The sequence below is a fragment of the Oryza brachyantha genome, chromosome 7 (assembly GCF_000231095.2).
Source record: "Oryza brachyantha chromosome 7, ObraRS2, whole genome shotgun sequence".
Classification (NCBI taxonomy): Eukaryota; Viridiplantae; Streptophyta; class Magnoliopsida; order Poales; family Poaceae; genus Oryza; species Oryza brachyantha.
Genome location: NC_023169.2, coordinates 13,279,411 through 13,305,273, shown reverse-complemented (window position 1 = coordinate 13,305,273; position 25,863 = coordinate 13,279,411). Strand labels below are relative to the sequence as shown.

The window sequence follows — 25,863 nt, the reverse complement described above, 5'->3', positions numbered from 1 at the left end:
GGAACAACATGACGTCGCTACGTCCACAACGATGGACATTTATCTCGCGTCCTCTGACAGGAATCTCTGCAAGACGCTACATCGACGACGGCATCGACCGCGTCATCTATGACAGGCAAAGAGTGCATCAACCTGGCATCACTATGGTGGTAACCTCCTATACGACGTACGGAGTACAACCAAAAATTGGTGACCTAACGTCAACGGCGTTCTCTGACATCTGCAAGATGACCCAAGGGCATCCTCTGACATATGCAAAGACGCTTTCAATGGTATTCTCTGACATCTACAAGGTGCCTCATCTAAGATCGCAGTCCATCTTCAATTTTTTTTGCCTTCGGCTATATTTGGCTACATCAACTACCATGGCTACGACGACCACGGCTATCACATGATTAGCTACCTCGACAAAAATTACAACAAATCATCCTGGACAACTCCAGTTAAAAGCGTATGTGTCATCGCTCTCATTCATGACACTCCCGCTATGACTGCGGGAGGGAACAGAGGAGAGAGACAAGGGATAAAACAGAGGAGAGAGACAAGGGATAATATAGAAGGGGACGTAGTCACCAAGGTGGAGGATCGAGACGACACAGAATGAGACGCAGTCACCAAAGTGGAGGACTATCTATCAGAGATGCAATCAATGATGGAGAAACAAAGAAGAAAAGACGATGAAACACAAGATTTCAAATCCAGTCGCAATCGTTCGCTTCGCTCCCGTTACGACTGAGGGAGAATGTTAGAGATATAGATACATACGGTTAGAGATAACGGTGTCCAATAGAAATTCTAGAGATAAAGATAAAATTCTAGAGAGATACGATATAATATTTATCTTATACTCCAAGTTTCTATCTCCTATATACCCTATAAATAAACCCATGAGGGTCAGTGTAACATAAACATATTAGAACTGATTATAACAGATCATAGTTTGTCTCCCTATTCAATATTTTCCACAACATACGAGTTAAGGCTATGCTTCATGCATAAAATGAAACGCCGATATATATTTTTAGTTCTTTCCGTGGCGTTATCCCATATACTCCGTACATATGCAACTATGCAATGGGGCGACTGGTTTCTTGCGCTGCGAGCAGCACTGTCATGTATACCTGCTTATATTTCTGCAAACAGACCTTGTGCTAAGTTGCTAATACATTTCTGCTAAGTTTCCTGTTTTTAAGAAAGTAAGGGGTCGTCGGTTACGACTAACACAAGCACGTGCTCGTGGTACCGATACCTCACGGTACTAAATTGTTTCTGATCGTTGAATCCAACAATGTACATTCTATTTAGCTAGATCTAATAGTAAGAAATGATTTAGTATCTCGAAATATCGGTATCTCGAGGTACAGAAGAAAGGACAAGAGTAAAACTCATTCCTATGTATTAGTTATAAGTTTTCACAATTTAACTTAACATCCACATATATTAGCATAGCATAATGTTCATGTTTTTTTCTTTCGTTTTAAGATATATCTATCTACGGACTAAATATGATATTCACTTTTTCCGTATTATAAGACTTTCTAGCCTTGTTTAGATTTATTTGTGTACTAATGAATATAGACATATATAAAACATATACATTTATACATGATACATGGATGAATCTAGACAAACCCAGAAGGTCTTATAATACGGAACAAAGGGAGTATATATGATACTAAATATATCACGCTACTGTATTAATATATTTTGAAATGAAAAGAGACGAAAAGAGCATAATCGATGTAATGGATGTAGGTTACGCTCAATTACGTGATCGCGTGGGGCTTTTAACAGAATATCCACTCGACCTTGTCGAACACCCAGTCGATGAGCTCGGCGAGGCCGCCGCCGACGCTCATGTCCGTCTCGCCGTCGAACGGGTACGGCGGCTCCGGCGCCGTCGCGTCTAGCAGCCGCTCGACGGGCACCACCGGCCCGGACCTCTCCAGATGCCTCATGGGCCTTCCGTACCGGGCCGGGTCCGGGCAGTAATCCTGCACAAAAGGGAAGCCGATGTAAGCCTCGTTTGGATGGGCCATGGGTTAAGGCCTCTTAGCCCGGTGAAATGGGCCCAGACCTCGTCGGCGTGCATTTTGCGGACAAAAGTTTTGAAGGCCCGGAAGTTGGTGCCCGTCAGGAGCTCGTCCGACAGCCGGAGGTACGTCACGGCGGCGGCGCGGCGCGGCGGCGCGCGGCCGGGGTCCACGCCGTTGGGCCGCGCATTCAGGAGCATCTGGTTGTAGCCGCCCCGGTCGTACCTGCTCAGCGCGTTCTCGCACGCCGCCTCGACGCCCTCCCGCCACGCCGCGCTCAGCGCCTGCCGCACAAGCCGCTCCGGCGAGCTCATCGCCTCCTCGGGCTGCTCGGCGTCCCGCATCTCCGCGCAGGTGAAGTTGAGGACGGCACCGTCGTGGCGCGCCAGCATGCGCGCGACGGGGCGGTACCCGTCGCGCCCCGCCACGTTGTAGTACCCGGCGGCGAGCTCCGCGGCGTGGCTCGGGTGGCGGTACCACCAGTGGATCCCCGACACCTTCGCGGCGAGTTTGAGCGTGCACCCGAGGAAAGCCGCGTTCGCCTCGTCGAGGACCCTGTCCCCGTGCTCGAGCAGCTTGCCGGAGTACCACGTCAGGAAGAACCTCCCCGCCTCGGCGAGGTACGTGCCGCCGTCCGCCGCGAAGAACCGCGTGTCCTCCGGCGTGTCGTTGTACTCGCCGGCGTCGTCGTCCGGCAGCTCCCACTCCGGGTGCCCGGTCTCTGTCGCCGCCGCCTTGAAGTCCTCCTCCAGATACTTGTCATAACACTGCACCAAATTTAATTTTTAACTCCCAAGTTTCATCATTTACAAACTGATTTTACACCAAACCGTGAACTGATTTTACAACTTCAAGAATTGAATTCAAATTGTTAATTACACAGAGAGAAATAAATCCTACTTGGAACTGTCCGATGCCAGGGAACTCCCAACCCTGGCTCTCTGGGTAGGATGGGTACCTCAGCTCACCGGCAGGGCCGAGACCAACCTCTATGTCCACGATCAGGCCGGCGTCCAAGAAGTCAGCCATGTTCTCTCTGAAGCTCTTCATGAAATCGGCGTACAGCTAGCGTCATCACAGATGAACAATCGATCAGGTTGATTAGATTAACCTTGAATAGATCATAGTTGTGCCATACGGGAAACAGTTTTTAGCACACGGGTATATATACATCCGTGTGCTTGCATGCCATTTAAATAGTCATAAAAAATATAAAAAAAATTGACAATATAGATTAATATGAGTTATATCACTTCACAAATATGCAAGTTTAAATTCAACTTCTATAAGTTGTGAAAAAAAACAAACAAAACTGAAACTAAGTATACGCATATTCATAATTATTTTTGTTATTTTTGCTACAACTTGTAGAAGTTAAATTTAAACTTGCATGTTGGTGGAGTGATATAACTCATATCAAACTATCTTATCAATTTTTTTTTATATTTTCTGATAACTATTTAAATGACATGCAAGCAACGAATGTATATACACCTAATTGCTAAAAAAAACTTCTCCATGTGCCATGCTGCCATCTACAATGCAAAGTTGCAAGCTTACCTGGATAGCGGTTCTGCCATGGAACAGAGGCCGGTCGTCCACGCCGATGGTGAGGTACTCCTGGTTCCTGGCCCCGCGGCGGCTCGTGTAGTACACGTCCGGGTCGCCGTCGCCGACGTCGCGGACCCAGCGCGGCAGCGGGATGCTGACGGCGTCGCCGACGTTGCCGCCGCAGGCGTGGAACGACATGATGGCCTGCACCTTGAGGCCTTCCTCCTGCGCCATCCGGAACAGCTCCCTGTACGCGCGCCACCCGTACCGCGCCGGCCCGGCGCCCTCGACGATGCCCCACCACACGTCCGCCATGACGCCGTCGACGCCGGCCCCCCGCAGCCGCCGCAGCTGCGCCCTCAGCGCCTCCGCGTCCTCCAGCTCGTTGTCCGCGGTGACCACGCCGAGCTGCACGCCATGATCGATGTGACCAAAAAAAAAAAAGCTCGGAAATTCGCGTGAGCGAGCTCTCGATGTCGCAGATCGTGTAGATTACCGGGAGCATGACGTAGACGGGGACGTAGTTGGCGAGCATCCTCTCCTCCTCGTCGGCGTCGGCGAGCAACGGCGGAGGCTGCGGCGAACGAGCAATGCTGCAGTGCAGGAGCCAAGAACTCGGCCTGAATTCAAGAAATGCTAGCTTCTCCTACGTACCTCGGGCAAAGGAGAGTCCTGTTCGCGCTCGGCGGCGACAGCCCGGAGAGAAGCCACCGTCGTCCTCCTCCTGTAGCCAGCGACGGCGAGACGCCGCCCGGTCGTCGGCGGTGGGAGAAGGGGCGGCGCGGGAGACGCCGCCCTGCTCCGGTACATCCATCCTTGCTGCACCTGCACCTGCACCTGCACCCTGACCGGCTGCGCCGACGACGGAGTGGTTGCCATCATTGATGATGTGCAGCAATGGTTCCAACGTTTGTACAAAATTTTTTTAAAACAAATTGGGTAGATTTTTGTGGTTTTTGTCTATGAATTCTTGGTATAAATCGTTCGCGACTTGGCGTGCCATGCCATCTGCGTGACACACACAAATTTGTGCCCTTTTTTTGGCGATGTGTTCTGGGAAGACTTGGGCAGGTGTTCATGAAGGCGTGGTTTGCGTGAGCTCCGAACCGTGTGTTTTTTGCCTCTTAGTAAGAGGATATTACTATTTCCAGTTTCTGCACAAACTTTTTTCGTGGTGAACGTTGGCTTGGAACAAGCTAGACAACTTTGCAGATGTTGTTTTTTGTGCTTTTGGTTTTTGGCTTTGTGCAGTGATAGCTACAGTAAGGGTCTGGATTCAACAGGCGAGCCAATGGTAACGCAATGGCTTCCCATTTTCCTTTTGAAAATGAATATGTTTACAGTAATATTTTCCTATCGCGCGCATAGGAAATATTACATATCTAGATTATTTAACATGGGGCATGGCGATGTCAAAGAACTCCTTTTTAGTTACTTTTATGGCTAAATTTTGAATTCTAAACCAATTAGATTCTCTTCGTAAATATCTGATTTTCTCTGGAATCATTGAAACGATTGATACATAAAAATTATAAAATTAGTGTAGAAATACTTATATTATAATATAAAATTTAAATCTAAAAGCTAATGTTAAAAATAAAATACAATAAAGAAACTTTAAAATCTACTACAAATTTTGCATTAAAATTTTAGATTTAGCTGATCAACGGAATCGAAAAGATAGGGCTGTTAATTTTTTCTTTTCGAGGGCCATGAAATCTTATCGTCCAAAGCCCACACCCATGAGGCCCAAAGAATCCAGCCCAACTATGGTAGGCCCAAAAAAGTCCGTATTCGTTCACCCCCTCGTGCTCCCACTCCACCGCTAAGTCGTCCTTATCTCAGCGTCCGAGCCCACCACCGGCGGGGCGGGACTTTGGACTTTATGCCATCTTCGTCGATGGCAAGTTTCCAAATACCATCCTTCTAAATAACTTCGCTAATTTGCCACTGGCCTCGTACATTCGTAAATTATATGTCATTCTGCTACTATTTTGATGCTAAATCAGCAGCTACTATTTTGATGCTAAATCAGCAGCATCACCTAGGTGATGTGGCACCAAGCAATCAAATAACATTGCTAACCCTGGTAGCTCACTCCAAATTGAACGGCCAAAACAAACAATAGGCCAGACCAAACCATGAAAAATTGACATAGCAAATATATAAATATAATAATTTTATATCATCACATAATATATGCAGATATTTTTTCAACAAACGATCGTAGAATAGAGGCTAATATTTTTTTTCTAGCAAGCACAAATCAATCGGACAATTTGAAAAAAAAAACCAATCGGACAATTTCATCAAAACAAGAAAAGATCAAATTGGTCGACAGGTCTATAAGTACACGTGCCGACAAATTTGATCGGACAATTTGATCAATCAATCGCTCGGTAAAAAATTAATCGAGCAGATCCGATTTATAGCAATAAAAAAAAGATCGGATTGAATTTTTTTTTATAATCTGGATCATACTGGAGGTTTTTTAGAGAAAAAAGTGATCTTTTGGATAAAAAAAGAACATGAATTTGAATAAAAAAGAAAAAAATAACGATCGGTTCTTTTTATTGGGCAGTCGAAGGAAAATAAGAGATAAAAAAAAAGATAATATATTTTTTGAATCAGACAAGGAAAGGGAAAGAATTAGGTTTTAATCGGCATTGATGTTGTCCGATGCCTATATCGTGCAAGATTAAACTAAAAAATTTTCATATGCCTAAAAATATTTAATTTATCTTATAAGTACATGATATCTAACTTATCTTATAAGTATGAAAAAACTGGGAGCCACCGTTGCTCGCTTTTTCTCGACACACGCTAGGGGTAAGACGAAAATTTCATCATCGAGATGTCGCACGTATAGCTGATGTGACAACAAAACGATAGCAAATGACATAGACTACACAATACCGTAGGGTTCAGTGGCAAAATAGCAAAGTTATTTGAAAGGATGACGTTTGGGAACTCGCCGTCGAGGAAAATGGCATAAAGTCCAAAGTCCCACGACCGGCTCCCCTTTCTGCCCCACCGCACCGAACCGCACCGCACCACCACCACCACCCCCAAATCTCGTCGCGGCCGCGGAAACCCTACCCTGCCCTCCCCTCGGCCACCGTCGCCGGCCACGGTGAGCGCCCCCCCCCCCACAGCAGCGATGGCCTCCCCGGAGGGCTCCCCGTGGGTCTTCGACTGCCCCCTGATGGACGACCTGGCCGCCGCCGGCTTCGACGCCGCCGCGGGAGGCTTCTACTGGACGACGCCCGCCGCTCCTCCGCAGGCGGCGCTGCCGACGCCGCCCGTCGCCCCTGCCGCCGCGGCGCCGGACGCCTGGTAATTGCGGGGTTCACGGGCCTCCGATCGCTCTTGCCCGTGCCCGTGGTCTGCGGGGGTTGCGTTTTTTTTTTCTCTTGTCCTGATTTGTAGCGGCAGCGTGATTTGTGTTGTTACATCTATAGCGTAAGTTTAGAACATTTGATAGCATGATTGTTTCTATTGATGATTGTGCGATCGGAGATCGATGAAAGCGTGCTAGTGCGATTCGAATCAGGGGACTAGCCATTGCGTATGTGTGTCGTAGCATGTAGAACTAATTGCATAACTTACGTAGGGGCATGCGTCAGCTTGTTTTACAGAACAAAGGGCTCCACTCCTGGTCATATTTCATATTTGAATTCTGGATTACTTTTCAAATCTAATTATCTGTGTTCATACGAATTGTATTTCAAACCTAATTTGGTTTCTGTTCATGATTTACAACTCTCATTTTATTTTTTATTTCGGATGCATATGCTGCATATACAGTGGGTCGAAGTATGCACCGTTTCGTACTTTCATGTTTATATGGTGTCATGGGATAGTTCAACTGAGGAAAACTGACACGATCACTTATGATGTTTATTTTGTCACTATTATACAAGATTTAGGTTGCCATGTAATATCGCAATAGAAGAACAGACAATGAGTAAAGCAAAGGGCATCAAATTGAGGGTGGATGGTTGCATTTTTCTGTTCGTCCAACTGTCTGAAATACCGGATTTTAAAATTTGTTAGATCTATGTGCAAGTCAATTGCTTTGACATGCTATTTTGAGCCAGGTATTGGGCTTTCTGGTGGATTTTTCAATGAATGGTCTATGAAGGATCAGAAAAGGGGTGGGTAATGTTTGGTTGGTAGGCCTTGGATTCCAGCAGGAAGCATACTGTGGAACCGCAATTTATTGAAGAATGTGTTCATGACTCCATGTTAGGCTATTGTTTATTACAACTCTTTGATTTATGACTTTTCTTTTATTTAGATACCTTGTAATCTTGTGGATCTCTAGTACATTTTCTGTATGCACCAGGAAATGATATCATGTGTTTTTCAAGTTGTCCTTGTGGTAGTTGGTGCTTCAGGCACTGTAGGTTGTGGCGTTATGAACCACTATGACCCAATTAATGCATCTTAACTGGTGTATATCATGTATTGTACTATTGTGTTAAGTTTGCTTGATTCCTCCGTTGCCACTGTACAGTTTTTTATGCTACTTATTATTGTATATTATTGTGAAATATGACATACTGAAGTACAAGTCTATTTTTTCACCAGTGCTGAAAACAATGGTACTGTGGAGTGTGAACATGGCAAAGAACAGTCAGCAAATAAACGGTTTGTCTACTTCCATATTCCAATATACATTCCTAATTTCTTGTGGACATTTCTAACATGGCCACACAACATGTTAGTCCTAGATCGGAAAGTGTCTCTCAACCAAGCTCCAAAGCATGCAGGGAAAAATTAAGAAGGGACAAGTTGAACGAGAGGTGTGTTTCCTGATGAAAATCACAATTTTTTCTTTGCTAACTCTTGATTTAATTCATGTACTTAATTTCTATTAGGTTCTTGGAACTGGGTGCTGTACTGGAACCAGGGAAGACACCTAAAATGGACAAATCTGCTATACTGAACGATGCCATTCGTGTAATGACTGAGCTGCGTAGTGAAGCACAGAAGTTGAAGGAATCAAATCAGAGCCTCCAAGAGAAAATAAAAGAGCTGAAGGTTTGTCTTTCTTCCTTCATATAGTCAATTATTTATCGTGAATCTATTTGTATGGAACACCCGAAGCAGCTGCATAACTACAGCATTAGGTTCTTTTTGTCTGAAATTTAATGGTAATATTGATAGTTTCGTTGGCTCAGCGTGATGTTAGCCATAGGTTATAGGTGGTATGAACTATATAAAGCGTCTACACAGTGGACAAACTAAGTACCATGTCCTTCGATTTTGCAGGCTGAGAAGAATGAGTTGCGTGATGAGAAGCAAAAGCTGAAGGCCGAGAAAGAGAGCCTGGAGCAGCAGATAAAGTTCCTGAACGCGCGACCAAGCCTCGTACCACACCCTCCGGTTATCCCAGCCGCTGCATTCGCTGCCGGGCAGAAGCTGATGATGCCTGTGATTGGCTACCCAGGATTTCCGATGTGGCAGTTCATGCCACCGTCTGATGTTGATACCACAGATGACCCCAAGTCATGCCCTCCTGTTGCCTAAGTCAAAGCAAAAGATCAATTTGCCTCGCCTTGCAGGAAAGAGGCGGAACTGCCTTCCATTCAAGCTCAGTTTGGTCGTCAGTGTTTACTACCTAGCTAAACCGCAGGATTAAGCTGTATGAGATTTCAAAAAAAAAAAAAAAGCTGTATGGAAGCATCAACCGGTGACATTTGAACCCATGACACCGTTGTATATTATTATTATATCTTAGTAAATAAATTACATCTTTTGAAATAAATGAGAATTAGATGCCATAGAATTATATCCCACCATGTTTTGACCTTTGAACGAAGCATGATTAGGTTATTGGTGGACATGTCTGAGAAGAAAAGGAAAACGCTATGTGCTATGTTAGGTACAACGTGCTCACCTCGTAGGAGAACGTGCTCTGTATTAGTCCATGCTCGCTTGCATCTAAGGGGATATTCGAGTTCGAGCATGCATCTAAGGGGATCCTTTATCCTTATAACTTTTTTTAAATCACTCTTACATCGAATGTTTAGACACTAGACACTAATTAGAAATATGTTTAGACACTAATTAAAAGTATTAAATATAGACTATTAATAAAACCCATCTCAAACTCAAGACTATTTCGCGAGACGAATATATTGAGCCTAATTAGTCCATGATTAGCGAATGTGATGCTACAGTAAACATTTGTTAATCGTGGATTTATTAGGCTTAAAATTTTTTTCTAATAAAATAACCTTTATTTATGTAATTAGTTTTGTTATCAGTCTATATTTAATATTCCTAATTAATGTTCAAACATCCGATGTGACGAGAACTTAAAAAAAAGTCGCTAGATCTGAACACCATCTAAGAAAAAAAGGAAAACATCATGGAACAAAACATTCCATTCCTTCTGTACATTTTGTGATGTTTGCTGCGAAAATGTTCCGTTATCAATGGTCATCTTTTATTTGTTTGGAGGAAAACGAAATCACATATTTATAAATAAAAAATAATTTATGAGTATAATTTTATAAACGTTTTCTTGATGTTTTAAAAGTAAAGGCTAAAAAATAAACTATGATAAAAAAATCTTAAAATTAACTCTGAGAATTTAAATTTTAGCTTATAAGCATAAGCGAAAAGATAGGATGTCAATTTGATCTTCTTGTGTTTCAAATTAAATTCATTTTATTTGCAAGGAAATTAAACTGCCTTTGATATGCATGTGTTTAATTGTGGCATGTAATGGAATAGCACAGGTAACCCAACATCGAAACTGAAATAACAAAATTCAAAATTCGTCTTTTAGGAAATCGAAACGCAAAATACAGAGAAGTGCTCATGTATACACAACGATTAATACACGGCAACCGCCAAATCGAGTAACAGAAATGCCTCTAGTTGATTATGTTTTTTTGACCACACCTCAAAAATATACGTAGAAACCTGTGTATATCAGTATATACGTACGTACGCACGTACGCATGTACTTGTACACAATAGCAACACAAGAATGCAGAGTAAGTAATAAAACGACGTTGGTCGTTAGGCGGCCATGGCGAACGACAGTGCAGCCAGCGCAAGCCCGGCGACGGCCACCGCCGGCTGCAGATGCCGCGGCGCGGACGCGGCGGTTCTCGGGGCGGCCGCCGGAGACGACGCCGAGTCCCCCATCGGCTTGTGCGGCTCGTCGGCTGCGGCCGAGGGAAGCGGCGCCTGGGAAGGGGAGCCGGCGTTCGCCGCGGCTGCCGCCGCGGAGGCGGAGTACGGGACGGTGGTGACCTTGACGTGCATGGTGCCGTTGAGGCAGTGGCGCGGGATGCTGCAGATGAAGTAGCGCGTGCCGGCGGCGGCGAGCTCGAAGGTGGTGTTGCCGCCGGAGTGGACGGAGACCGGGTTGGTCGCGGTGCAGCTGTCGTAGTCCGACGCCGGCACCTCCAGCACGTTGTGGTACACCTCATACTTGAACGCTGCCAATGTCGACGAACTCGTTTGATCAATCAATCAACGGAGTAATTGATTAGCACTAAGTAGAGTAATGCATACTTATGGTGTCGCCGACCATGAACGTCTTGCCGGCGGTCCACTTGTCGTAGTCGATGTAGGTGTCCCAGCCGTAGGAGCCGCCGACCGTGTAGTCCTTGGCCACCGCCGTCGAGGCCACCGCCGCGATCGCCATGACGGCGGCGAGCACTGCTACGGAGCTGGCCTTCATGATGCTTCCCTTACGCGTGGTAGATGGATCGATCGGTCGATCGGCTGCCAAGAAGATCGATCAATTGTTGGCTCCCTGATAATGTGGTCGTCGCCTGACCGATCGATCGATATGTTTGCCACAACCAAGCAATGGCTGTTTATATAGGGAACAACAAGATGCCACAGCTAGATACCTCGCTCCTAATCTCCCCCCCTCTCTTTTCTTTTTCTGTATTAAGAAACTGAGACATGCACGCATGTATACAAGAGGTGTGTAGATGAGCTGAGTTGCTCCCGGCTCTACAAACTTGGAATCAAAATGATTAATTGTGCATTGCACGTTGCCTGATTAATTTTAGAACCTTGTTGAGTTGACTTCCATATATAGTTCTTTTAAAGAATTGTTTATAGTTCGCAATCCTGCATAGGGGGTGTATCTAGCAAAAAATTATGGTGTGGGGGAGGGGGGGGGGGGGGGTTGAGTAAAAAATAAAAACTCTTTTTCAACATTCAGACAAAACTGCAACCCCTTTTTATGGGAGATTTGCTTCAGTCTAATAAAAAGTAACAAAAAGTACCTCGAGGTACCGATACCTCACGGTATCAAATCGTTTCTGATCGTTGGATCTAATAGTGCACATCCTACTCAGCTAGATCTAATGGTGAGAAATGATTTGGTACCTTGAGGTACTGGTACCTCGAGATACTTTTTGTTGGACCGGAGCAAATCTCTTTTATGGACATATGGCAGCAAATTTTATTGGGGCTTAGGAGGCTCGGTGGACATAGGCCGCGTTCGGCATATGTAGTATGGGGTTTAGTTATCCAGCGCGAAAAACATAGTAATAGATTAAAACATAATTAATTAATTATTAATTATAAAAATAGAAAATAAATTAATATTATTTTTACAGTAACTTTTCTATAAAAAAATTAGCAAAAAATATATTGTTTAGCAGGTTAGGAAACGTGCGCATGAAAAACAAAAAGAATCCAGGTTACCAGTGGTCTTACCGAAAGCGGCCATAGAACCAATAGTGGTGCCTCGAGACCCCTATCCCCAATTGATCCACCCTTGACTCAGCATGACTTAGTTTTGAATTTGCATGCCTCATGTCCACACGCATTCCTTTCTACATCATCTGTCATTTAACATTTCCATAATTCCACCCTTTTAAATCTATACCATGTTAAATGAGATTCATTTTTTTCTAACATTACTTTTTGTGAGAACTTTTTCCAATAATATGGTAATTGATGCCATTATATGTTCCTACCCAACATATATGCATTTTGACTTTGTTAATATGGGTATTTAAACATCCGAGGTGGTGGGGGCAGGCTATAGAGGCGGAGGGAGGCCGAGGATATATATCTAGGGCTTGAGCCCTAGTCTTGCCTTTAAATTTGTGTTTAATTCTCTTAAGAATAATTTTACAGTTCTTATGTATGCATCGAGAGGTAACATAATTGTAGTGTAAATTTAAAGACAACACAATATAGAGAATACATGTTTCAGTTTGACTTTTAGGATCATGGCTATTATAATTTCCTTGCGCGGCCAATTTCATGGAAGCGGAAATCCATGCATGCTTTCATTTAATTAGGCCGTGGAATTAATCAATTAATCAATTCGCGCAACGTGAAGACATGTTCCTAGCTTGGTTCTTCCAGGTTGAGGACACACACGATTGTGCCTTACATAATCGATTATCAGGTTGTTAGGGTCGCAAAGAGAACTTGTTGTTGATCGTTCTACATACATACAACTCTTGGAGCAGTCGTTATTAGTTCACTCACCGTCGTCTTTTCACTCCAGATACCCTCATCTTATACGAGCGCGCGCCCACACACAAAGGGAGGGGGGATTAGTTTCACTCACCCTGGTCTTTTCACTCATCTTATGCTTATAAGACAAGATTTAATTGTTAACCTTAAAAATTAAAGTTCATTTTATAGGTTTTTTCATCGTAATTTGTTATGTAGCCTTGCCTTTTAATCGATAAGAACACACAAATAAAATTTTTATTAATAAATTACTTTTTGTTTGTAAGTTGTAATATGGTAATTTTTGGATGATTTTATAGATGTGTTATATTTTTGGCAATAGATATTTATGGTATTTACAACCTAAGACCAATAGGTACGACGTTGCGTCGTCCCACCGCCTGACGCCCTGACCCTCTGTAGGTCCTGCCCAGCCCATGTAGTAGGCAGTATGCACGCGATAACTGGTTGGAAGTGATCTCTGGCTGCCTGGAAGGAAGCAACCGCGTCGCCCAGCGTCCCGATGCAGGCACGCAGCGATGTCCTTGGCCGCCCGCCAGCCAACGTCATCAAGTAGCCGACCCAGCTTTGTGCCTATCGTCGCACTGCGTGGGCCCTGCCCGCCGTGCACTCGTGCAGTGCAGGACTGCATGTCAAAAGGTCAATTGTGATTTACTAATTGGGAAAATTTCTATGAGAAAGTGTCACGTCGAATGTTTGACCGGATGTCGGAAGGGGTTTTCGGATACGAATGAAAAACGAATTTCACGGCTAGCCTAGAAACCACGAGACGAATTTTTGAGACTAATTAATCCGTCATTAGCACTTATAGCTAATCATGGACTAATTAGGCTCAAAAGATTCGTCTCAAGATTTCTTCCATAACTGTGTAATTAGTTTTTTGGTTCATCTATGTTTAATGTTTTATTTAGGTGTCCAAAAATTCGATGGAATGTTTTTGAAAATTATTTTGGAAAATGCCTAAATTTGGTCAATTGCCGTGCACTTCATGCCCTGTTTAGTGCCTAAAAACTTTTTTCAAAAACATCATATCGAATTTTTGGATATTTAAATAAAGCATCAAATATACATGAACATTAAAACTAATTACACAGTTATGGGGGAAATCGTGAGACGAATCTTTTGAGCCTAATTAGGATATGATTAGCCATAAGTGCTACAGTAACCAACATGTGCTAATAACGGATTAATTAGACTTAAAAGATTCGTCTCACGATTTCCAGACAGAATCTGAAATTTTTTTATAATTAGAATGCATTTAATACTTCAAATATGTGTCGAAAAACTTGATGTGATGTTTTTGCAAAAAAATTTTGCAATCTAAACAAGACCTCAGTCGTTTAGTTGAGGAAGTAACTTTATGTTTAGACTTTAGTGGTTCAGTCTAAGTGGCTGTTTGAATTAGGGGTTTTTTTAAGTTACTTGCCACATCGGATGTTTGGACGTTAATTAGAAGTATTAAATATAGACCGATAACAAAACTAATTGCATAAATAAATGCTATTTTATTAGATAAATTTTTAAGCCTAATTAATCCACAATTAGTAAATGTTTATTGTAGCATCACATTCGCTAATATGGACTAATTAGTCTCAATAGATTTGTTTCATGAAATAGTGTAGAGTATGGGGTGGGTTTTATTAATAGTCTATATTTAATATTTCTAATTAATGTTAAACATTCGATGTGACAGGAAAAAAGTCACAGAAAAACAAACACCCCTAATTCTGACTTCAGTATTAGCACTTCTTTAATTCCAGAAAAAGAAGAGATATTTGATCCTGTGTTAAACAAAACTATGAGAAGACATCATGTGAAGGTTGAGTGTTCAAAGCTCCTTGCCACCGTCCTGTTGCTGATCGCCTCTCCTCTTCTCTCTAGAGTCTGGTACGGAACCGAAGAAATAAACTGACGTCGGGTGTTTAGTGGGAGAAAAGAAACCTTTTAGGTGTCACTTTATACGTTGATCAGATTTTGGACGGGGTTTTCGGACATAAATGAAAAAAAAATGATTTCACGGTCTCCTGAAAACCACGAGAAGAATCTTTTGAGACTAATTAATTTGTCATTAGCACAAGGGTTTCTATAGTATTTATGGCTAATCATGGAATAATTAGGCTTAAAAGATTCGTCTCCCGATTTCTCTCATAACTCTGTATTAATTTCTTGTTTAATCTATGTTTAATATTCTATTTAGATGTTTAAAGATTTAATGTGATGTTTTTGAACTAAACGGGTAATCTAAAGCAGATCGGAAGGAACCAGCGTTCTAGCGATAAGACCCTGGACCACCCTCACTTTTTTTTAACAAAAAACCACCCCTATATAGAAAATTTCATCTCGCAACTTTATAAATTTTGTGGAGTTATGAGCTGATGAGATACTATTCCATATTTGTGTTATGATTTAAGCAATATTATTAATGTATATTGAGTTCATAATATTATAGAGTTTAGGAGCATTGTATAGGAGCACCCAACGAAAAATTTTCAGAGCCACCACTGCTTCTCAACTATGAATATAAGCAAAATCGATATGCATAATAGGATGGCCGGTGAATGGCTGAATGACTTGATATTGTGCTATGTCGAGAAGGAGATTTTTAAAGTACTTGATTTTGAAGAACTGAATAAGAGATTTCAAGCCATATGTGATCAGAATAGATTTGCCTGAGCCTTTTAGACTATGATTTATTAACGGTATGTCATCTCATATATTAACCATTTTTAAAGAAATTTTATTAGTTAAGCATCAAATTGCATTATTTTTGTAAATTGACAGGTCTTCTTTTATCTTTTGGTGTGTGGTGAATTATATATTTATACATGACTTTATTTTAAAATGAATGTATTATATATGCTCTTTTACGTCTCAATTTGTTAATTATAGTATTATGACATGAATTGCGATCGTTTCTCCTTGCCAAATACACTCATGTGTATTTTACTTCTAATTCCACCACTTCACACCACGCTGAAGTTGCAACCTCACACCCTTACCCGGATTGGCATGCTACCACTTGCACCACAGTAGATCTGGTAGCCGATCAACCCATATCCAGGTCGACCCAACTCCATCAAATCTATCCTCGCCTGGGTGCCTAAAAGAGTAAGAAGCTATATTTTTAGCCCAGCTATTGCTCACGCTCGTGGTAAGTATGTTTTAGTCTGATAAGTGTTTTCTGTGAACCGATCTTAATTGCCGTGAGCATGACTATCAAAACCATTCACTCATAGCCCACCGTTAGTCATGATTAAGTTGTCTTAGTAAGCCTAAAATCATGAACTAGTTTTATTTAGAGCTCGAAGGTCGAAATATTAAATGAGAGTAAATATAGTGCCCCATCCCATATTATTTGTGATAATGGAGCTATGACTAAGCATTTAATGGAATTAGCACAATACCCGCTCTTTGTCACGGAGATAAAAAGAATCATGCTCTACATAATTTAATGGAGCAACATAAGCTACGATGGATGCGATATGCAGGTAGGACAGATGGAAGACATACGTGATGATGAACTGTATAACTTTGGAGACAGATATGTAGTGTTCTCTGATTTGATCTTATGTCACTTTCGTTGTTTTTTGTTGACAAAAATAGCTTAAAGTCCTCACAAAATAGGAGAAAGAAAAAAGAAAAAAGAAACTAAAAGCCAGTACTGATGGAAAACCATATCCTCTAACGTTGCTGAGCAACATCAGAGGGATGTCGAGAGTCGCTTATCCGTTCGATCCACATCGGACGGAAACAAGCGAGTAAGACGGTCGAACGAGCTCGCAGTCAGCCGAAGCCAGCAAAATTGGCCCATGAACAGAGCCCCGGAACCCGGACTAGGCCACGCTTGCTCGGCTGCTTACTGCTATACGAGCTCAGATAATGCAAAGTCTCTATCCACGTACGTTCAGAAAAACTCGTTCTCGTCGAGGATATAGCAAGTACATCTCGCCACAGCACAGCATGCTGTTCTACCACACCACGTCGCCTGTGGTGCCATTGCCTTCTCGACGATGGGCAATTGACCTTTATTTTTCTTTTTTGAAAAAAATCAAAGTAGAAATACAATTAACAACAAAAAAATAGAACCACGGTACCGTTAGAATTCCGTTTCTATTTTTTTTTAAGAAGAAACAATCAGATATTTTGTATGAATAGGACGCAAAATTTACGTCTAATTTGGATTTTAGTCCCAACTCAACGTCACACCATTTGTTAGCATTCACTGTAATAATAAAATAAAAAAATGAAATTGAAATGTACTTATTAACCGTTATTGTGCACTATTTAAAATTAAATATTTACATCAAATAAAAAAATCAAACGGAGTATGACTCGGGGAACTTGGTTGAAAATATCATAAGAGGGTTTAGCATGTCTCTATCTTCCTTCCTTGTTGAAAGATAACCCAAATTATTTAATTTGTTTATGACTTTGACCATGATTTACTATTATCAATTATAAATTCTCTGTTGATTCTCAAATCAATTATGTATCAACCATAATTTACTATTCTCAATACAACACATAATTTGTTTTTAAAACATATTTTTTAAAATTTTATTTATTTTAATTTACATAATTAAAATTAACTTGATCCGGTGCAATACACCAACGTTTTCTAGAGGAAAAGAAAGTAGTAAGGACTTCTGGGAGTTTGGTTATAACTGTGTATTGGTGGGCCAATTTTCTTCCCATGGGCCAAGACAAGCCAGTTCGTTTCCCGTGCGCTTGGCTGCTCTCCAATTTCCGTCCGACGCGGACCGAGCAGGCGAGCGACTCTCGACGTCCCTCCGCCGACGTTGCTGCACATAAAAAGCATGACCTCGTTGAATTAATACACAATAAAACTTTACTAATCTCAATGAAAAAAAACTATTTTCTTCGTTTCATATTATAAAACTTTCTAGACTTACTTAGATTTAAATTTATATGTGTGCTAATAAATTTAGATATATATAAAACATATACATCGATATATGGATAAATCTAGTCAAACCTATAAAGTCTCAGTGGATGTCTCGACGTTAATTAGAAGTATACTTTACTAATCTCAATGAAAAAAACTATTTTCTCCGTTTTATATTATAAAACTTTCTAGAATTACTTAGATTTAAATTTATATGTATACTAATAAATTTAGATATATATACAAAATATATACATCGATATATGGATAAATCTAGTCAAACCTAGAAAGTCTTAGTGAATGTTTAGATTAAGAGACTTTTTTTTAGTCCCTTGTCACATCGGATGTTTGGACGTTAATTAAGAGTATTAAATATAAATTGATAATAAAACTAATTGCATAAATAAATGTTATTTCATTAGACAAATTTTTTAAGCCTAATTAATCCATGATTAGCAAATGTTTACTGTAGCATCACATTCGCTAATCATGGACTAATGAGGTTCAATAGATTCGTCTCGCGAAATAGTCCAGAGTATGAGGTGGATTTTATTAATAGTCTATATTTAATACTTCTAATTAGTGTTCAAACATTCGATATGACAGAGACAAAAAAAAGTCCATAGGATCCAAACATCCCCTTATAACACAAAACATATGTAGTACTATCTAGAATATAATTATTATTTTTTCAGCAGGAGCGTCTGAATTCCGTCCAAGTTTCAGTTTTGCTCATCCTAACTTTCCCTTGCATCTGTAATCTAGCTTCAGTTGGTACAGTTCCCTTTCTCGATAACGAACTTCCCCTTCATGCAGTCGCGATTACGTGGTGATCTCTCTCTGTTCTCTTCATGATCCGGTGTCGATCGTGATAATTGATCAATCTGGTTTGTTCGCGGTCGGTGTCTACCATCTGACGACAGTGTCAGATCTTGGTCACAGATCAATCAGTAACCATAGCTTAAGATTAAGAGAATTGCTAGATTGGTCAGTCAAGCCAGCTGAGCTGGATCAATCGCAACCTCCAGACTGAGGACTCAGGCCAACTTGTGTAACGGGTCGATCCCTTCCCATTTTTCCTTTACAGCGAACGATGAAACGGGTCTGCATCGACATGCGCGATAAGTACACATGCACCTACCTAACGGTGACCGGAGAATTCATCAGTCTTTGTGGCCTACTGTATGGGCTATGGCATGCATGCCAACTTGGCAACTTGGCCGATATCCTTTTTAGGCCAGGGCGGCGATGAAGCTACCGTGTTTAATTAATTTGATGCTTAGCTTCCATCCAACACAATCCCTTTGGGTTTGGGTACGTGTTTGCGGCAATGCGGCGACGCTTCTTCTCTGTTCATGCCGTTCTCCTCCTCGCGGCGGTAGCGCTCCCGCTCGCCGCCTCCCAGCCATGGCCTGTCTGTGACAGCGGCAGCGGCACCTACGCAGCCGGGAGCACCTACGCAACCAACCTCGAGAACCTCGCGCTCACCCTCCGCGCGAACGCCTCCTCGTCGGCGACGGCGCCCACCCTCTTCGCCTCTGGCAGCCTCGGCTCCGCCCCGGACACCGTGTATGGCCTCCTCCTGTGCCGCGGCGACCTTAGCTCCTCCGACTGCGCCGACTGCGGCACCAACGTCTGGAGGGACGCCGGTCCGACCTGCAACCGCACCAAGGGCGCCATCCTCGTCTACAACCAATGCTACGCCCAGTTCTCCGACAAGGGCGACTTCCTCGCCTCCACCAACAACTCCGGTAAGTACAGCCTCCTCGTGAGCGGCACCAACATCAGCAGCACCGACGTCGCCGGCTACGACCGCGCGGTCACCGAGCTCCTCAACGCCACCGTGCGGTACGCGGCGGAGAGCTCGCCGAGGCTGTTCGCCACGGGCCAGCGGGTGGGGACCGACCCGGGATTCCGCAACATATACTCGATGGCGCAGTGCTCGCGGGACCTGACGGCAGCGCAGTGCCGGACATGCCTCGACGACCTCGTCGGCCGGTGGTGGCAGACCTTCCCGCTGAACGGGGAGGGCGCGAGGTTCGCTGGCCCGCGCTGCTACCTGAGGTCTGAGCTAGGCTCCTTCTACACCGGCGACCCCATGGTGCGGTTGCCGGCCAAGGTCGACGGCCTCACGCCGGCGCCGGCGCCAGATGTCGTGCCTGCCACTCCGGGAGGTGATTATACTTAACTTGTGTCTCTCATCTCATGATGTTTCTTCTTTCTTCGTGTTGTCACACGGCTAAGATCTTGCTCCCTCCCTTTCATGGTATATGTCAATTTACATTTGTGCTAAGTGAGACTTTTAAAGTTAGATCAAATTTATTTAAAGATATATTAACACACACAACATCAAATTAGTAATGAATATGTTTTAGTAGTATATTTATTTTGCGTAAAAAATATTGCTATATTTTCAATAATTAAAATGTTTGAATTAGAATAAACCCGAGTGGCTTATAATATGAAAAAGAGAGTAGCTATTAACTTGAATTTGGGAAACTATTTTGATCACTAGAGGTGATGTCTTGTTTCAGAACTATTCAAATAGTTATGAAGAAGTCTAAAAAAATTTTAACACAACACACACTGCATACATAAATAACTCAACAAAATCTTATGTCTTAGCTCAACTCAAACATTATGAGATATAAAAAAACAAATCCAACACATGGATTGTAGTGGTACTATCTACACATAAAAAAAGGTGTGTTTTTCTTTTGTTTCTCAATATGTAGGTCGAATTGAATAGATTTTTTTGGTGGAGTGGTAGATGTTACTCTACCCTTCATTGTCCATATTTTGCAGAATTTTTCATAATTCATTGTATTAGATTTAGAAGAAAAAGAGATACAAGGGACATCCCCTCAAGAGATTAGAATTCTTTTCCATTGAATTTGATATACAACTCATAACTTCTGTTACCATTAATATGATTATATTTTATGTGATTTTAACGTAATATTGGACCTAGTATACAACTTTTAGATCAATCCATTTATATCATTATAATCTAGATTAATCACGATCCATCATCTAGCCAAAATCTTCAACGCAAAATAATTTTTCATATATATATATATATATATATATATATATATAATCAGGCAAAAAATGTTCATTAGATAGATTACTGTAATCAAGTTCTCAGATTTTTACTGCTTTTCCGTGCCAATAAAAAAGATTTGTACTGCTTCACACAATTGAACTGGTTATTTTTCACTGCAAAAATACAGGCAAGAAGAACTCAGGAAGCAAAATTTTGGTAATTATCTTGCCGACAGTGGCAGTGGCCATTATAGCTGTAACTTCCCTTTGTATCTGGAACGTGCGTAAGAAGAGCAGATTGACAAGAGCAGAGCTTTTATCCGGACGTAAGCCCCCTGAACAATATGACATAAACTTTTGTTAATATTCTTATACCATCAGCGCCCATTAGCAGTTTATCAAATTCCATTTAAATTTGCCAGTGGATACAAGTGAGGACTTTGAAAGTGTCAAGTCAACCCTGTTATCGTTGGCATCTCTGCAAGTGGCTACCGATAACTTCCACGAAAGCAAGAAGCTTGGCGAGGGGGGATTCGGCGCCGTTTATAGGGTATGGCAATACTCTTTACGTCTAACTTTTACATCATTAACTATTTTTCTCTTTCAAGAAAGGCGGCTGATTTGATGGTGTGGATCCAAATGGTCAACCCCGTTTAGTTCGCGAAAAGAAATTTTTTGGGTATAACATTTAACCAGATGTTGAAAGGGTTTTCGGACACGAATAAAAAAACAAATTTTATAGCTCGTCTGGAAACCGCGAGACGTATCTTTGAGCCTAATTAATCTGTCATTAGCACATGTGTGATACTATAGCACTTATGACTAATCATGGACTAATTAGGTTTAAAAGATTTGTCTCACGATTTCTCTTATAACTGTATAATTAGTTTTTTTTGGTTTCATCTGTGTTTAATACTTAATTTAGGTATCTAAATATTCGATAGGATGTTTTTGAAAAAAAAAACTAAACATAGCCAAATTCGAAGAGAAAATTTATGGTTGTTAAAATTTTAAACTAAAAAATTGGTAGCTTAGGTAACATCCGAAGTTTTATGGCCTCCATTTTTTAGTGTTGTTGACTTTTGTGTTTACGTTTGACTATTCATCTTATTAATTATTTTCTTGATGTTTTGGCACATGTTTGATCATTTATTTTATTCAATTTTTTAAAATATGTAAAGCTATATATATGCATAAAAGCATATTTAACAATAAATAAAATAATAAAAAATAATTAATAATTATGTAAATTTTTTAAATAAGACGGATAGTCAAACGTGTTTAAAAAATTTAACGGCGTCAAATATTTAGGGACAGGGAGTATTTTGTTATGATTTGATTGGCTAGTAAATGAACTTTAAGCATCACTTATAATTGCATATTTATTCAAACAATTTGAATAAAAAAGATTAAACAGATCCAAAAGTCAACATTAAATAAAAAAAACTAGAATGAGTACATTAGAAAATGTAAGATATCTCTCGGTAATTTTTAAGAGTGATACAATTAATCAAATCATAAATGCCTAGATGTACGAGTGCACTACCATATTGTTCTTCTCTTTCTGAAATAAATGTCAAAGCTCCTGCCCATGGTTTTAGAAAAGAATATGTCCGGAGTAATGAATTATGTATTTCAATTTCTATCCATATGTCCATCTATAAGTTAGTACGAAAGTAAAATCCCGGTTATAAATAACTAAGGCAAAACTTGGTCAAAATTTTAGAATTTGATAGTCAATAATATCTCAATTGCTCAGTTTAAAAAAAAACAGTATGTTTAGCTTTGTCTGATAACTAAAATGTCATAATATTTTGTTGACCAAAAAATATCATAATATCTAAATATAAGTGGAAGTGTCAAAGCCCTGAATCTTGTTGTAAACTTTAAGTATTTATAACTAGAAGCGATACTAAGCCAAATTATACAGGGAATTCTTTCTGGACAAGAAGTGGCTGTGAAGAGGATGACCAAGGGTTCCAACCAGGGCCTAGAAGAGCTGAAAAACGAGTTAGTTCTTGTCGCCAAACTTCATCACAGGAATCTTGTTCGCCTTGTTGGTTTTTGCCTTGAAGAGGGGGAGAGACTACTTGTTTATGAGTACATGCCCAATAAAAGCCTCGACAACTTTCTCTTTGGTACTATAATCTAGCACTATGTTTGAACCTTAATGTGCACTCGTTTTCTTTACTCAAACCAATAACCATGTGCTTTCCTTTTAATTTGGTACTAAATATTAGACTCGGAGCAAAGGAAACGGCTAGATTGGATGACACGATTTAGGATCATAGAAGGCGTCGCTCGGGGATTGCAATATCTTCATGAAGACTCCCAAAAGAAGATAGTCCATCGTGACATGAAGGCGAGCAACATCTTGCTGGATGCAGACATGAACCCTAAGATTGGGGACTTTGGCCTTGCCAGGCTCTTCGCACAGGACCAGACTCGAGAAGTCACAAGCCGCATAGCCGGGACATTGTAATTAAGTCCAAGAAACACTTAATCCATTCGTTCTTACCATACAGCTATCTAATGAGTGAACAATTCTTATTGTTGATGCATGCAGTGGTTACATGGCTCCTGAGTATGTCATGCGTGGGCAGTACTCTACAAAATCAGATGTGTTCAGCTTCGGCATTCTGGTAATAGAGATCGTCACGGGCCGGAGAAGGAACAGTGGACCATATCTCTCTGAGCAAAACGATGAAGATATTTTGAGCATAGTGAGCATCCTTACTAATTCATCAAGGAATACATGATCCTTCGTGTTTCTGTCTGTCATTATTATTAGTGGTTAATGAAGACATATACTATATATGTGACTAAATGCTAGGTATGGAGGCACTGGGAAGAGAGAACAACTGCAAAGATGATCGACCATTCTTTGGGAAGAAACTACCCTGAGGCCGAGGTGCTGAAATGTATCAACATTGGGCTCCTATGTGTCCAGCAGAACCCTGTAGATCGACCTACAATGGCCGATGTCATGGTTCTGCTGAATAGCGACACAACCTGCTCTTTGCTGGCTCCTGCACCTAGGCCAACATATTTAGTCGATGGGATCTCTGGTTACTCCCAAACCATAACACAATGGTCTGGCAGGTAGCAGGGGCCAAAGCAGATCGGGCACCGTTGTTGCCGCTATATTGTTGATTCTCGATTTGTAATCAGTACCAACCAAGTTGAATTTATAAAGAGCAAATCTATTCCATAGCACCGACCAATTTGCTTTGTTCAGTGTTAGCCATTTAGTTTTTTCTCCAACCGTAATATGGAACGAAGTTTACCAACTTTTTCCTACTCGATGCAATTGGATTGGAAACTTTTTTAATTACTGAAACTAGTAATGTGCCTATGATAAAATGATGGTATCAAGATATAATTGCTACCATATTTATTCATACAATCAAGGTTAAATTGATCCATATTATGTATCCAATATAATTAATGCAAACTGCAAATAATATTATATATATAGATATAACCTGGTAACATCAACTATAACATTTTTATATTGTGAATAAAATACATCGACATAAAAAGGAATATAATGTTATAACATTAATTAACATGTTACTGACATAAAGAAAACAAAAACAAAGATAAGCATCCAGTAACACCATGGCTAATACAATATAACCAATTAATGGTATTTATCATTTAGCATTAACGATATGCTTAAGAATATCTCGTGCGACACAGATACGTTGCTTTCACATTTATTCTCATTCTCATTGTAATTCTTGTGGTATGCCAGGGGATTAATCAACGAACATCTCCTTAGCTCTTAGCCATCATACACATACATTTATTTATAAATTAGAATATTATGCACTATTATAAATAATCAATAAAATATTATATGGTATAAATTAAATTATATACTATATACACACACATTTCTTATTAAGTATATACTATTTAAAAATAGTCTTGAATCTTTATTTGAACTAAGTAGAGAGAAACTTTTTATATGGTTCATAGCTAAAAATAAAAATTTTGTTGGAAAAACTACTGGACCATATTTTTTTATCGTTCCTTCTTTATTTTATAAATAAAGTAGAAGATAAATAAGCTTTTGGAGTTTGGACATACTCCTCAACGCATAGTTGAACTGTACTTATTATGTAGTCTTCTTTTGACCGAAACTTCGCGAGTCGCAACCCTCGCAAATCCCGCGCGTTGTAGGCTGCAGCTGAAGCTGAAGCTCGTGGGGCAATAGATTCCATGCATCTCATCTCGTGTGCTCTCTCCGTTCAAAATACAATATATGGACATTTTGTCATGTTAGAACAATAAGGGCCTATCTGTTTTAAAGAAAAAACAAAGTATCTAAATTTTTAAGGACTGGATTTCTTTAAAAGTCATTTGGTTTGTAGGAATAAAATATAGGAAAATTAAAGGACATTTTTCTTTTCTACAAGTTGTAGAGATAAAAGATAGAAAAATTTATATCTACCCAAACCTCTTATAAAATTCCTATGGATTGGTGTTGCCATATATTCCCATTCCTCCATTTTTTCTATTTCTGTGGGTTAAAATTCCTCTAAACTGAATAAACTTTATTTTTTATTAAAGACTATTATAAATATAGTCTTTATGTCACAGCATTGATATTATTAGTTTGACTAGCATATCGCCCATGCGTTGCAATGAAATTTTATTAAAAAATATCATTAGCATGTTAATAAAAAGAGTTAATGTCACACCCAGAAATTTATACTAAATTTTTGAACAATAGCATGTATTAAATCTCGGTCCAGGAATCAGCCCGAGTACACACTATGACAAATTAATACACAGTTCCATGAATTAAAAACAAATAAAAACAATTATCTATTGAAATGCAGC

At 40.7% G+C, this 25,863-nt stretch overlaps 4 protein-coding genes across 5 annotated transcripts; 2 read left to right on the top strand and 2 right to left on the bottom strand.

Annotated features, from left to right (window-relative positions):
- Positions 1-1,617: 1,617 nt before the first annotated feature.
- On the bottom strand, positions 1,618-4,647 carry LOC102707698 (beta-amylase-like). Of its 2 annotated transcripts, none has more exons than XM_040525946.1 (6): positions 4,239-4,633; positions 4,081-4,158; positions 3,594-3,992; positions 2,934-3,098; positions 2,078-2,800; positions 1,618-1,994 (listed from the first exon to the last, which is right to left on the bottom strand). In XM_040525946.1, the coding sequence occupies exons 1-6, from the start codon at positions 4,464-4,466 to the stop codon at positions 1,788-1,790; spliced, it is 1,800 nt and encodes a 599-aa protein (XP_040381880.1). In that variant the 5' UTR covers positions 4,467-4,633; the 3' UTR covers positions 1,618-1,787. The 2 variants fall into 2 exon arrangements, with proteins under 2 accessions (XP_040381880.1, XP_040381881.1); XM_040525947.1 differs by having other exon boundaries at positions 1,870-1,994; positions 2,259-2,800; positions 4,239-4,647.
- A 1,927-nt stretch (positions 4,648-6,574) lies between these two features.
- LOC102707418 (transcription factor ILR3) lies at positions 6,575-9,381 on the top strand. Its single transcript, XM_015839185.2, has 5 exons — positions 6,575-6,920; positions 8,178-8,237; positions 8,315-8,392; positions 8,468-8,630; positions 8,862-9,381. Exons 1-5 carry the CDS (start codon positions 6,745-6,747, stop codon positions 9,117-9,119), a joined length of 735 nt encoding a protein of 244 aa, XP_015694671.2. The 5' UTR covers positions 6,575-6,744; the 3' UTR covers positions 9,120-9,381.
- A 1,241-nt stretch (positions 9,382-10,622) lies between these two features.
- LOC102707139 (chemocyanin-like) lies at positions 10,623-11,292 on the bottom strand. The gene is made up of 2 exons (XM_040525655.1): positions 11,124-11,292; positions 10,623-11,047 (listed from the first exon to the last, which is right to left on the bottom strand). Exons 1-2 carry the CDS (start codon positions 11,290-11,292, stop codon positions 10,623-10,625), a joined length of 594 nt encoding a protein of 197 aa, XP_040381589.1.
- An 8,005-nt stretch (positions 11,293-19,297) lies between these two features.
- LOC102716705 (cysteine-rich receptor-like protein kinase 10) lies at positions 19,298-24,223 on the top strand. Its single transcript, XM_040526317.1, has 7 exons — positions 19,298-20,141; positions 21,201-21,338; positions 21,435-21,562; positions 22,943-23,150; positions 23,253-23,490; positions 23,579-23,735; positions 23,846-24,223. The coding sequence occupies exons 1-7, from the start codon at positions 19,298-19,300 to the stop codon at positions 24,116-24,118; spliced, it is 1,986 nt and encodes a 661-aa protein (XP_040382251.1). The 3' UTR covers positions 24,119-24,223.
- Positions 24,224-25,863: the final 1,640 nt, after the last annotated feature.

Coding starts and splice junctions, on each gene's coding strand:
- LOC102707698 (XM_040525946.1), bottom strand. CDS start 4,466: ATGATGGCAACCACTCCGTCGTCGGCGCAGCCGGTCAGGGTGCAGGTG. Junction 4,159..4,238: donor AGGACTCTCCTTTGCCCGAG/GTACGTAGGAGA, acceptor CGTTCGCCGCAG/CCTCCGCCGTTGCTCGCCGA. Junction 2,801..2,933: donor CTGGCATCGGACAGTTCCAA/GTAGGATTTATT, acceptor AATTTGGTGCAG/TGTTATGACAAGTATCTGGA.
- LOC102707418 (XM_015839185.2), top strand. CDS start 6,745: ATGGCCTCCCCGGAGGGCTCCCCGTGGGTCTTCGACTGCCCCCTGATG. Junction 6,921..8,177: donor GCCGCGGCGCCGGACGCCTG/GTAATTGCGGGG, acceptor TTTTTTCACCAG/TGCTGAAAACAATGGTACTG. Junction 8,238..8,314: donor GAACAGTCAGCAAATAAACG/GTTTGTCTACTT, acceptor ACAACATGTTAG/TCCTAGATCGGAAAGTGTCT.
- LOC102707139 (XM_040525655.1), bottom strand. CDS start 11,292: ATGAAGGCCAGCTCCGTAGCAGTGCTCGCCGCCGTCATGGCGATCGCG. Junction 11,048..11,123: donor CATGGTCGGCGACACCATAA/GTATGCATTACT, acceptor CGACATTGGCAG/CGTTCAAGTATGAGGTGTAC.
- LOC102716705 (XM_040526317.1), top strand. CDS start 19,298: ATGCGGCGACGCTTCTTCTCTGTTCATGCCGTTCTCCTCCTCGCGGCG. Junction 21,563..22,942: donor GATTCGGCGCCGTTTATAGG/GTATGGCAATAC, acceptor CAAATTATACAG/GGAATTCTTTCTGGACAAGA. Junction 23,736..23,845: donor ATGAAGATATTTTGAGCATA/GTGAGCATCCTT, acceptor ACTAAATGCTAG/GTATGGAGGCACTGGGAAGA.